We start from the raw sequence: 12,491 nt of genomic DNA, 5'->3' as shown, positions 1-12,491 counted from the left end.
GTTCTCCTAACCTGCTGTGTTAGTTCTCCTCCTAACCTGCTGTGTTAGTTCTCCTAACCTGCTGTGTTAGTTCTCCTAACCTGCTGTGTTAGTTTGCCTCCTAACCTGCTGTGTTAGTTCTCCTCCTAACCTGCTGTGTTCATTCTCCTAACCTGCTGTGTTAGTTCTCCTAACCTGATGTGTTAGTTCTCCTAACCTGCTGTGTTAGTTCTCCTAACCTGCTGTGTTAGTTCTCCTAACCTGCTGTGTTAGTTCTCCTAACCTGCTGTGTTAGTTCTCCTCCTAACCTGCTGTGTTCATTCTCCTAACCTGCTGTGTTAGTTTGCCTCCTAACCTGCTGTGTTAGTTCTCCTAACCTGCTGTGTTAGTTCTCCTAACCTGCTGTGTTAGTTCTCCTCCTAACCTGCTGTGTTAGTTCTCCTCCTAACCGCTTGTTGCCCTAGTGCACAGATTATCCATTATATTGACCAGGTACTATAGTGGCTGCTCTATCAGATTATCCATTATATTGACCAGGTACTATAGTGGCTGCTCTATCAGATTATCCATTATATTGACCAGGTACTATAGTGGCTGCTCTATCAGATTATCCATTATATTGACCAGGTACTATAGTGGCTGCTCTCAGATTATCCATTATATTGACCAGGTACTATAGTGGCTGCTCTCAGATTATCCATTATATTGGCCAGGTACTATAGTGGCTGCTCTATCAGATTATCCATTATATTGACCAGGTACTATAGTGGCTGCTCTCAGATTATCCATTATATTGACCAGGTACTATAGTGGCTGCTCTATCAGATTATCCATTATATTGACCAGGTACTATAGTGGCTGCTCTCAGATTATCCATTATATTGGCCAGGTACTATAGTGGCTGCTCTATCAGATTATCCATTATATTGGCCAGGTACTATAGTGGCTGCTCTATCAGATTATCCATTATATTGACCAGGTACTATAGTGGCTGCTCTATCAGATTATCCATTATATTGACCAGGTACTATAGTGGCTGCTCTATCAGATTATCCATTATATTGACCAGGTACTATAGTGGCTGCTCTATCAGATTATCCATTATATTGACCAGGTACTATAGTGGCTGCTCTATCAGATTATCCATTATATTGACCAGGTACTATAGTGGCTGCTCTATCAGATTATCCATTATATTGACCAGGTACTATAGTGGCTGCTCTATCAGATTATCCATTATATTGACCAGGTACTATAGTGGCTGCTCTATCAGATTATCCATTATATTGGCCAGGTACTATAGTGGCTGCTCTATCAGATTATCCATTATATTGACCAGGTACCATAGTGGCTGCTCTATCAGATTATCCATTATATTGACCAGGTACTATAGTGGCTGCTCTATCAGATTATCCATTATATTGGCCAGGTACTATAGTGGCTGCTCTATCAGATTATCCATTATATTGACCAGGTACTATAGTGGCTGCTCTATCAGATTATCCATTATATTGACCAGGTACTATAGTGGCTGCTCTCAGATTATCCATTATATTGACCAGGTACTATAGTGGCTGCTCTCAGATTATCCATTATATTGGCCAGGTACTATAGTGGCTGCTCTATCAGATTATCCATTATATTGGCCAGGTACTATAGTGGCTGCTCTATCAGATTATCCATTATATTGACCAGGTACTATAGTGGCTGCTCTCAGATTATCCATTATATTGGCCAGGTACTATAGTGGCTGCTCTATCAGATTATCCATTATATTGGCCAGGTTCTATAGTGGCTGCTCTATCAGATTATCCATTATATTGGCCAGGTACTATAGTGGCTGCTCTATCAGATTATCCATTATATTGACCGGGTACTATAGTGGCTGCTCTATCAGATTATCCATTATATTGGCCAGGTTCTATAGTGGCTGCTCTATCAGATTATCCATTATATTGGCCAGGTACTATAGTGGCTGCTCTATCAGATTATCCATTATATTGACCAGGTACTATAGTGGCTGCTCTATCAGATTATCCATTATATTGACCAGGTACTATAGTGGCTGCTCTATCAGATTATCCATTATATTGACCAGGTACTATAGTGGCTGCTCTCAGATTATCCATTATATTGACCAGGTACTATAGTGGCTCTAGTGGCTTAATAATCTGATAGCCACTTTTTCAATATAATGAATATAAATATAAAGGTAGACTAGCTGTTGTTATGGAGTCAGCTAATGGGGATCAAACCAGGTATACTAGCTGTTGTTATGGAGTCAGCTAATGGGGATCCAACCAGGTAGACTAGCTGTTGTTATGGAGTCAGCTAATGGGGATCCAACCAGGTAGACTAGCTGTTGTTATGGAGTCAGCTAATGGGGATCCAACCAGGGAGACTAGCTGTTGTTATGGAGTCAGCTAATGGGGATCCAACCAGGTAGACTAGCTGTTGTTATGGAGTCAGCTAATGGGGATCCAACCAGGTAGACTAGCTGTTGTTATGGATTCAGCTAATGGGGATCCAACCAGGTAGACTAGCTGTTATTATGGAGTCAGCTAATGGGGATCCAACCAGGTAGACTAGCTGTTATTATGGAGTCAGCTAATGGGGATCCAACCAGGGAGACTAGCTGTTGTTATGGAGTCAGCTAATGGGGATCCAACCAGGTAGACTAGCTGTTGTTATGGAGTCAGCTAATGGGGATCCAACCAGGGTAGACTAGCTGTTGTTATGGACTCAGCTAATGGGGATCCAACCAGGTAGACTAGCTGTTGTTATGGAGTCAGCTAATGGGGATCCAAGTCAAATCAAATCAAATTAATAACACATTGGACTGTGCATGTTTAAATGCAACATGAAGTCTCTGTTTGAACTTTGACCACAGACAGTAAAAGTGTTGTCATTGTTAATGTTCGGAAATATTGACTGTTCTGTTATTTCTTATTGTAGCTGAGTGAGCAGTGACTCAAAAATGAGTCTCTCTGGGGAGAGAGAGGAGGGGACCACTGCCTCTAAAATGAGTCTCTCTGGGGAGAGAGAGGAGGGGACCACTGCCTCTAAAATGTGTCTCTCTGGGGAGAGAGAGGAGGGGACCACTGCCTCTAAAATGAGTCTCTCTGGGGAGAGAGAGGAGGGGACCACTGCCTCTAAAATGAGTCTCTCTGGGGAGAGAGAGGAGAAGACCACTGCCTCTAAAATGACTCAAGACACCAGTTCTAAGAGGCAAGAGTTTAATTGTAAAATATACAGTTCTCTTAAAAATATCAAACTAATGAAGAGAAAATTGTTCACAAATTACATAACATGTAGGCCTATATCATTCATTTAAAAGGCCACAAACAGATTTACCAATTGCAGACTGTAGCTTTATAAAGAAACATCAGGACTTCTATGAGTTCAGCTATACACTTGTTGAAATGATGTAGATGAGGTACTGATGATATATTGATGAGGTGATCTGCCTCCCTGTTTTGTTCAGTGTCCAGAAGCCCAGAGCAGAGTCACCTGCCCCCAGCCTGCTATCAATGAAGAGTGATCAGCCACCTGCTTTCAGCCAGGAACCATTACCAGATGACAATAAGGAAGTGGAGAGTTTGGACAGTGAGGATGCATTAAAGATCACACACAACCTTCTGGACAGAAGAAGTAAGACTGTGTTTCATACAATATTACAAAGAACGGGACAAAGGCCCCTCTAACACACACACACACACACACACACACACACACACACACATGAACTTATGAGTCTCAACTCTCATTGTTTTCCTACAGGTCAAACTCTTCTGACAGTCCAACAAGACATTAAGGCTAAACTGAAACACAAGTATCAACACATATCTGAAGGAATTGGACACCATGGAAACCAAAGTCTGTTAAAGGACATCTACACAGAGCTCTACATCACAGAGGGTGGAAGTGGAGGGGTACATAATGAACATGAGGTGAGACAGATAGAGATGGCATCCAAGAAACAAACCACACAAGAGACACCAATCAAATGCAACGACATCTTCAAGCCTTTAGCTGGACAAGACAAACCTATCAGAACTGTGCTGACAAAAGGAATCGCTGGCATTGGAAAAACAGTCTCTGTGCAGAAGGTCATCCTTGACTGGGCAGAGGGAAAAGCAAATCAGGACGTTCATTTCATGTTTCCTCTTCCTTTCCGTGATCTGAACCTGAAAAAGGACCAATACAGTCTGATGCAACTTCTTTCCCACTACTTCTCAGAGCTGAAAGAGATTGACAGCATTGAAGATGGTGAAACCAAAACTGTTTTCATTTTTGATGGTCTGGATGAGTGTCGACTTCCTCTAGACTTCAAAAACAATGAGAGGTGCTGTGATGTCACGAAGCCAACCTCGGTGGACGTGCTGCTGACAAACCTCATCAAGGGGAATCTGCTTCCCTCTGCTCTCCTCTGGATAACCTCACGGCCTGCAGCAGCCAATCAGATCCCACCTGAGTGTGTTGACCAGGTGACAGAGGTACGAGGGTTCAATGATCCACAGCAGGAGGAGTACTTCAGGAAGAAAATCACAGATCAGAATCTGGCCAATGAAATCATCAAACACATGAAGACATCAAGGAGCCTCCACATCATGTGCCACATGCCAGTCTTCTGTTGGATATCAGCCACTGTCCTTGAGATGATGCTGAAAGAGGCAGAGAAGGATGAAGTCCCCAAAACTCTGACCCAGATGTTCACACACTTCACGCTCATCCAAATCATTGTGAAGAACAAGAAGTACAACAAAGCCACAGAGACAAACCCAAAGGAACTGTCTCAGTCAGACAAAGAGATGATCCTGAAACTGGCAAAGCTGGCTTTCCAACAGCTGCAGAAGGGCAACCTGATCTTCTATGAGGAGGACCTGAGAGAGTGTGGCCTTGATGTCACAGAGGCATCAGAGTACTCAGCATTGTGTACAGAGATCTTTAAAGAAGAATCTGGGCTGAACCAAGAGAAGGTCTACAGCTTTGTGCATCTGAGCATTCAGGAGTTTCTAGCAGCAGTGCATGCTTCAGAATCATGTCTGGACAAGAAGGAAAACGTTTTTTCCCCCAAAGCAGTCACTAGTGATAGTGATGATGATTCCTCTGACGATGACTATTATGAAGCTCCATACCTACATGCTTCAGAATCATGTCTGGACAAGAAGGAAAATGTTTTTTCAGCCACTCCATACCTACTCCAAAATGTCATCACACAACAGTACAGAGACAAGAAGTCAGACCCGTTGTATGACTTAAACAGGAGAGCAGTGGACCAGGCCTTGAAGAGTGAGAATGGACACCTGGACCTGTTCCTCCGCTTCCTTCTGGGTCTCTCACTGGAGTCCAATCAGAATCTGTTACGAGGCCTTCTGACACAGACAGGAAGTACAACACAGAGCAATGAGGAAACAGTTGAGAGAACAGTCAGGTACCTTTCAGACAAGATCAAAAGGGAATCCTCACCAGAAAGGATCATCAACTTGTTCCACTGTCTGAATGAACTTGGTGCCAACTCTCTAGTTGAAGAAATGCAAACCTCCCTGCGATCAGGAACTCTTTCAGAAACAAGACTACAACCTGACCAATGTTCAGCCCTGGCCTACCTGTTACTGATGTCAGAGGAGGTGCTGGAGGAGTTTGACCTGAAGACATACACCACATCAGAGGAAGGTTATCAGAGGTTGCTGCCGGTAGTGAAAACCTGCAAGAGAGCACTGTAAGTTCTGCTATTGAGTTGATGTATACAGTATCATTATTCTGAAGGATTTGTATATCTAACAGATGATCTCCTCTCTCCAGACTGGCTGACTGTAAACTCACATATAAATCCTGTGAGACTCTGGCCTCAGCTCTGCAGACACCAAACTCCCCCCTGAGAGAACTGGACCTCCGCTACAATGACCTGGGAGACAGAGGAGTGGAGCTGCTCTGTGTTGGACTAGCCAGTGCACTCTGCAACATACAGACACTAGTGTGAGTTAACTATCTTCAGTATCCACTGTGAGTGTTTATATATTATGTATGTAGTTAGTATGTGTATGTTTTTAACATTATTTGAACATCTTGGTAAATATGCAGAAACATACATAAAATGTGATAAATATATCAAACTAAGGTTAAATGTCTTGAGTGAGTTAGTATGTTTTTAACATTGGTTAATCATGTGTCCTTCTGTTATTGTCTTAATGCATCTCATTATTCTTAAAGCTTTGCATATTTAACAGTGTATCACTATATTTCCTCTCTCCAGACTGGCTGGCTGTAAACTCACATATGAATCCTGTGAGACTCTGGCTTCAGCTCTGCAGACACCAAACTCCCCCCTGAGAGAACTGGACCTCAGCTACAATGACCTGGGAGACAGAGGAGTGGAGCTGCTCTGTGTTGGACTAACCAGTGCACTCTGCAACATACAGACACTAGTGTGAGTTAACTATCTTCAGTATGAGTTATTATGTGGATGTTTTAAACATTTGTTAATCATGTGCTCTTCTGCCCTCTAGTCTAGGTCAGTGTGGTCTGACAGAGGGTTGCTGTTCAGATCTGGCCTCAGTCCTGAGTTCACCCAACTCACAACTGAAACAACTGGAGCTGAGAGACAATGACCTGCAGGACTCAGGAGTTACACTGCTGTCTGCTGGACTGGAGGATCCAGACTGTAAACTACACACACTGGGGTAAGTACAGCTGTTTCAGTCAGGTCGGTACTGAGCTGAGTTACACTGCCCTCTGCTGGACTGGAGGATCCAGACTGTAAACTACACACACTGGGGTAAGTACAGCTGTTTCAGTCAGGTCGGTACTGAGCTGAGTTACACTGCCCTCTGCTGGACTGGAGGATCCAGACTGTAAACTACACACACTGGGGTATGTACAGCTGTTTCAGTCAGGTCGGTACTGAGCTTAGTAAAACAAATACTCTGAACATCTGATGTTTCTTTAAAATGTTTGTGTCATGGACAAATATATGGGTGTCCTACAAGATGATTGACACCAGTCCACCAACCTAGACAGCTGTTGTCTCTCTGTAGGCTGTCTGGCTGTCTGGTCACAGAGGAGGGCTGTGCTGCTCTGTCTTCAGCTCTGAGGTCAAACCCCTCCCACCTGAAAGAGCTGGACCTGAGCTACAATCACCCAGGAGACTCTGCAGGGGGACTGCTTTCAGCTGCTCTGGTGGATCCCACAGATAAACTGATGAAGCTGAAGTAAGTCAGAATAGATGTCCTAATAGTGTGAGCAGTGGTTGTGTCCTATGTAGTGTAGTAGGTTCAGTAACATGAGGACCTGATGGTAGAATACAGGGGACGTTTACCCAGCAGGCTTAGCACTCCAACACAGCATACATCATCACCACATGAATACTCTTCTTCTGCATCTCTGATTTCCTGTTGGAATTGTACTCTGTTCTGTATGCAGTAGGTAGGATAGAATACCTGTATGTCTCTAGTAATGAATTGTACTCTGTTCTGTATGCAGTAGGTAGGATAGAATACCTGTATGTCTCTAGTAATGAACTTGGATAGTGCACCAGAACACAACAATATGGTTTAAATGTTGACTGCTTTATTAGGTCTTTGTCAGTCAATAACCTGTTTCTCCTACAGTGTGGATCATGGTGGAGAGTTCAGGCTGAAATCAGGGCTGAGGAAATGTAAGTCTCTTCAATCCTAATTAACTGCATATTCAGAACTACAGTAACATAGTAACTAATCAATACTTGTTCTCTACCTACAAAACAACATTTTATATGAAGATGTGGTTTGATTAAACTCTCCTTTTGTCTACAGATGCCTGTCATCTCACCCTGGACCCAAATACAGCAAACCCATACCTGATACTGTCTGAGGGGAACAGGAAGGTGACACGGGTGGAGGAGAAGCAGCATTATGAAGACCATCCAGACAGATTTGACCATTATCCCCAAGTTCTCTGCAGAGAAGGCTTATCTGGATCTCGTTATTACTGGGAGGTGGAGAAGGATGGTGGCGGGGCTCACATTGGTGTGGTGTACAAAGGAATGAAGAGGAAGGGAGAGGAGAAGGACAGTTGGATTGGATACAACAGGAAGTCCTGGAGTTTATTCTACTATGGCAGTGTATATCACTTTTACCATCCTGGAGTCAACAGATCCATCTCTGGTCCTGTTTCTAACAGAGTTGGAGTGTATCTGGACTGGCCAGCTGGTACTTCGTCCTTCTATAGCGTGTCCTCCTCTGGTACACTGACACACCTTTACACAGAACACACCACATTCACTGAACCCCTCTATCCTGGGTTTGGGGTTTATTCCTCCTCAGTGACGCTGTGTCAGATAGATGACCAACACATTCAAAGGTGAGTCATAGCAATGTTTCATCATGTGTTTTCCTCTAGAATCATTCCTACAATTAGATTAGTAGTAGTGGTGTGTTTTAATGTGTTCTGTTGGACTTACAGACAGTTAGATTAGTAGTAGTGGTTTGTTTTAATGTGTTCTGTTGGACCTACAGACAGTTAGATTAGTAGTAGTGGTTTGTTTTAATGTGTTCTGTTGGACCTACAGACAGTTAGATTAGTAGTGGTGGTGTGTTTTAATGTGTTCTGTTGGACCTACAGACAGTTAGATTAGTAGTAGTGGTGTGTTTTAATGTGTTCTGTTGGACCTACAGACAGTTAGATTAGTAGTGGTGTGTTTTAATGTGTTCTGTTGGACCTACAGACAGTTAGATTAGTAGTGGTGGTGTGTTTTTAATGTGTTCTGTTGGACCTACAGACAGTTAGATTAGTGGTGGTGGTGTGTTTTTAATGTGTTCTGTTGGATGTACAGATGTTTCCTCTCCTATGTCTCACTGTAGTGTCAGTTTCACTCTAACCACAAGAGGGCATCAGAACCTGTTAAAATGATACCTGGTGACTTCACGTCTCTAGGGGCTTTCATCAAGATAAGCAATGTCACCTGTAATGTCACCATCAGTATTGACTTCATGGAAGTTGACATAGTGTTATGTCACATTTGGCAATGCACCCTACATAGGGAGTGGTTCTGTCACCCTTTATACACCCGTTGTAATGCTTATGAAGACTGTATGTATGCTATATAAAGCCTTTATAAGTTGTATTTAGTTTAATCACAGTCTATCCTTCTGCTTTCCCAACACCAGAGACCATGGTGGAGAGTGTTGTATCAAGCCTGGACCTGAGAACACCAGAGACCAGATATGTGAGTGTTAACTGATAATTGTTTTAAAATCAAAATACGATTAAAGCGTTCTTGAATCCCAGGCAAGGAACACAATCATGATCTATTTGGTCAAAACAAACTTAAAGGTAGAGTCAGCAATATGATGTAGATGCACAAAGTAAACATCATAGTGGGTAAACTTCTACAACAACTAAGAGCGTTGGAGCGCGATGCTAAACTCCTCTGTTTTGGTCCCGTGGCTACCACGCTGTAAGAGAGTGAAGAGAACCCGTGCACATGGGCAGATACTGTGTGAGAGAGAAGTCAGGCATCTTGCTCATCACAATATCTGCGGTGCTGCTCGTACAACATCATTTAGCTGACTCTACCTTTAAGCTCTCATCCTGGGATCTACCAGAAATCAGGCCCCCAACATCTACAAAACATGGACCAGAACCATGTTGTTTCCTGCTTCCACAAACATTCATTAATATAACACTAATGTCAGATTATGGTATGATAATGAGTGTACATTCTGAGACTGTTGCTCACTTACATTCATTTTTATTACAAGTCTGTTTTTAAATAACAACTACTTTTGACTTCAGGGATTCCTCAGAGCTGTAAGACTTGTGACCATGTTGAGGTAAGTCATAATGTCAATTCTCACTTTTACATACCTTCAGGAGTCAGGCACATTCTCAAAGCCAGGTGTGTACTGACCAACCATTCATACTGGGATATAGACAGTCCTGTGTTCTGCTTTAGTAATATAAACACAGTCTGAAAGCCAGGTGTGTACTGACCAACCATTCATACTGGGATATAGACAGTCCTGTGTTCTGCTTGTAGGCATGCAGGATTTTAACTGTTGTCATATTTTGTCATTAGACAGTTTAATTGGATCAATCCCCATCATTCCATGTAACATTGAATAAATACATTAGATTAGCTACTTTGCTTAATGGGCCAGTTTCCCGGACACAGATTAAGCCTAGTCCTGGACCTTAAAGAACTTTCTATTGAAACTTCCATTGATCATGCTTTAAGTCCAGCACTAGACTCAATCTGTGTCCAGGAAACTGGCCCCATATGTATAACTGACATGCTTGTCCTTGTTCAGGACTCCACACACTGGCTTCCGATTGAACCCTTGACTTCCACTGTCCAGGAAGTGACAATGTTCAGGTAAAATAACTACTTTTAACATTTCATTCCACTTGCTAGTGCATTTCCCCATTACCTTTGGGAATAGTCTTCTAATCCAACCTCTCCATTTGACGATTGACCCTCTCTACCATATCTTGTTGTTGCCCTCAGGCACAGGACACCCAAAGGGCGTTATGAGTGCACAGTGTCTGGGCTCCGCTGGGTGTGTGACAGAGATGTCATTCTGAAGTATCACTTCAGGAACTGGGAACCCTACAGTCAACTTCTGAAAGACATGCAGTACGGACAAGGTGGTCCATTGCTGGACATCACTATGGAGTTAGGTGAACTGGAGGAAGTTCATCTGCCACACTTTGTCTGTTTAGGTAAAACCATATAGACATAGTATTCAGAAATACATTTCCATGTAACTGAGTTTCACTTCCTGAATGAATAAATGAATATTCTGGGAGTTTTAGTTTACTGTGATCTGGTACCGCATATTCTTTGTGTTTTAGTTGGATGAATAATATAATATTTGTTTTTCTGTCTCCTTTTTATTGTGTTGTTCAGGGACCAACCCTTCCCTGAGGAATGAGATGAAGATTCTTCATGTAGAGGAACATGGAGTGTCTGTTGAGGAAGTGCATGAGGTCACCAGATTCCATGCTAAGATTCTCCATCCCAAGTTCTCAGCTATCGCTGTTATACTGAGCTATATCTTTTTTTGGAACGTAGCTGTCCACTGTGACGTGGTCCTCTATATGGCAGTAAAAAAGGCAACAGTAATTTCACGGCTGTACATGCTCCTCAGAAACTCCAGTCAGAAAGAGGTGAGGCACCATCATTGAAGTGACAACAGTATGTTGAAACTTTTGAAACTTACTATAGGAAAGCTGATAGTTTGTTGAAAATCTATAGATTACAAAGACAACATGCAGCTCTGTGAGAAATCTATTTATGTCGTGGCATTCATTAATACAGTGATACAACAGAAACTATGACCAAAATTGGTTTCTCAGTGAGCTGCAAGTTGTGTGAATGAAGAGAATACATTGTTCAGACTGACTACTACACTGCTCATTTTGTAGGCTGTTCGGGATCGGGAGAAACATCAGGTGTCCCAAGGATATTCAGAATTGGTCCTATCAAGTCCAAACAGGTCCTTAAAGCTGAACAGTTGGTTTGCAGTCAAGAATCCCCATTCCACTTCCATCAATCCAGAGGTGCAGTTTTAGCAGGCTAAGGAAATGAATCTGTCATATTATATATGAATAACTGGAATATCATTCTATTTCTTTCTCTCTCTCTCTGTCTGTTGTCTCAATCGTTGCACCATATGACCTTCTACAGAAGATTCAGCTGTTACCTGCAGACACCACACCAAGCTGTTGTAAGATGGTTATGAGAAACACAGGGGTTGACATTGAGATGGAGTTAATCGGGGATGATGAGAGGACAGTATGGAGAGAGATGGTACCAACAGGTAGGAGAATATGTCAATCATAACTCTGTTATTTTCTGACAGATGCTATTTAGTGATTATAACCTATTTTTGTTTCTTTCAGATGAATACATCCCTGAAACCCATTCAACTAGTAAGTAAACATGAGAGGTACAAACCAATGGCTTGAGGGCCAGTCGACATGGTTTACTGTTGGACTAGTCCTGATTATAAAAGGCTGTCTTCAAGATCAATGACATCTCCTCCAGGACTTGATGTAGATTAGCCTGGTTCTGAATGCCCCAATGACATCTCCTCCAGGACTTGATGTAGATTAGCCTGGTTCTGAATGACATCTCCTCCAGGACTTGATGTAGATTAGCCTGGTTCTGAATGACATCTCCTCCAGGATTTGATGTAGATTAGCCTGGTTCTGAATGCCCCAATGACATCTCCTCCAGGACGTGATGTAGATTAGCCTGGTTCTGAATGCCCCAGCCTGTTTTTCTACGTCTATGAAAACCGACCCTAAATATGAATGAAACAGTAGTGGTGTGATGTGTTCATTGATGCAGGTTGTTATTGTTACAGAATGTGTTCTTAATGTAAAGATTAACAATACAATGAAGACTTTTACTGTAGGTCACTCTGAAAGAAGTCTGTTTCTAAATGTCTGAAATGTGAATGAACAAATGTAGTTATTTTATAACCTGCCTCTCTCAGGTGCTGTGTTGGGGGCAGTGCGTCCGGCTG

General features: G+C 42.5%; 1 protein-coding gene and 2 long non-coding RNA genes across 3 annotated transcripts; all 3 read left to right on the top strand.

Moving 5' to 3' along the window:
• Nucleotides 1-3,467: 3,467 nt before the first annotated feature.
• LOC311116085 (protein NLRC3-like) lies at nucleotides 3,468-8,323 on the top strand (the record flags this gene model as incomplete). The annotated part of the gene is made up of 8 exons (XM_084191216.1): nucleotides 3,468-3,630; nucleotides 3,760-5,100; nucleotides 5,224-5,701; nucleotides 6,236-6,409; nucleotides 6,489-6,662; nucleotides 7,017-7,190; nucleotides 7,590-7,636; nucleotides 7,773-8,323. Exons 1-8 carry the CDS (start codon nucleotides 3,510-3,512, stop codon nucleotides 8,321-8,323), a joined length of 3,060 nt encoding a protein of 1,019 aa, XP_084047342.1. The 5' UTR covers nucleotides 3,468-3,509.
• Nucleotides 8,324-9,110: 787 nt separating this feature from the next.
• Nucleotides 9,111-10,675, top strand: LOC311116081. The gene is made up of 4 exons (XR_014611363.1): nucleotides 9,111-9,184; nucleotides 9,754-9,791; nucleotides 10,269-10,333; nucleotides 10,466-10,675. It is a non-coding gene; the product is annotated as an uncharacterized lncRNA (long non-coding RNA).
• A 764-nt stretch (nucleotides 10,676-11,439) lies between these two features.
• Nucleotides 11,440-12,137, top strand: LOC311116080. The gene is made up of 3 exons (XR_014611362.1): nucleotides 11,440-11,520; nucleotides 11,648-11,780; nucleotides 11,863-12,137. It is a non-coding gene; the product is annotated as an uncharacterized lncRNA (long non-coding RNA).
• The last annotated feature ends 354 nt before the right edge of the window (nucleotides 12,138-12,491 follow it).

This window comes from Coregonus lavaretus (genome assembly GCF_964263955.1).
Source record: "Coregonus lavaretus genome assembly, contig: HAP1_SCAFFOLD_891, whole genome shotgun sequence".
In the NCBI taxonomy this organism is placed as follows: domain Eukaryota; kingdom Metazoa; phylum Chordata; class Actinopteri; order Salmoniformes; family Salmonidae; genus Coregonus; species Coregonus lavaretus.
Note: the sequence above shows the minus strand (reverse complement) of the source record. Positions and strands in the feature narration are given on the sequence as shown.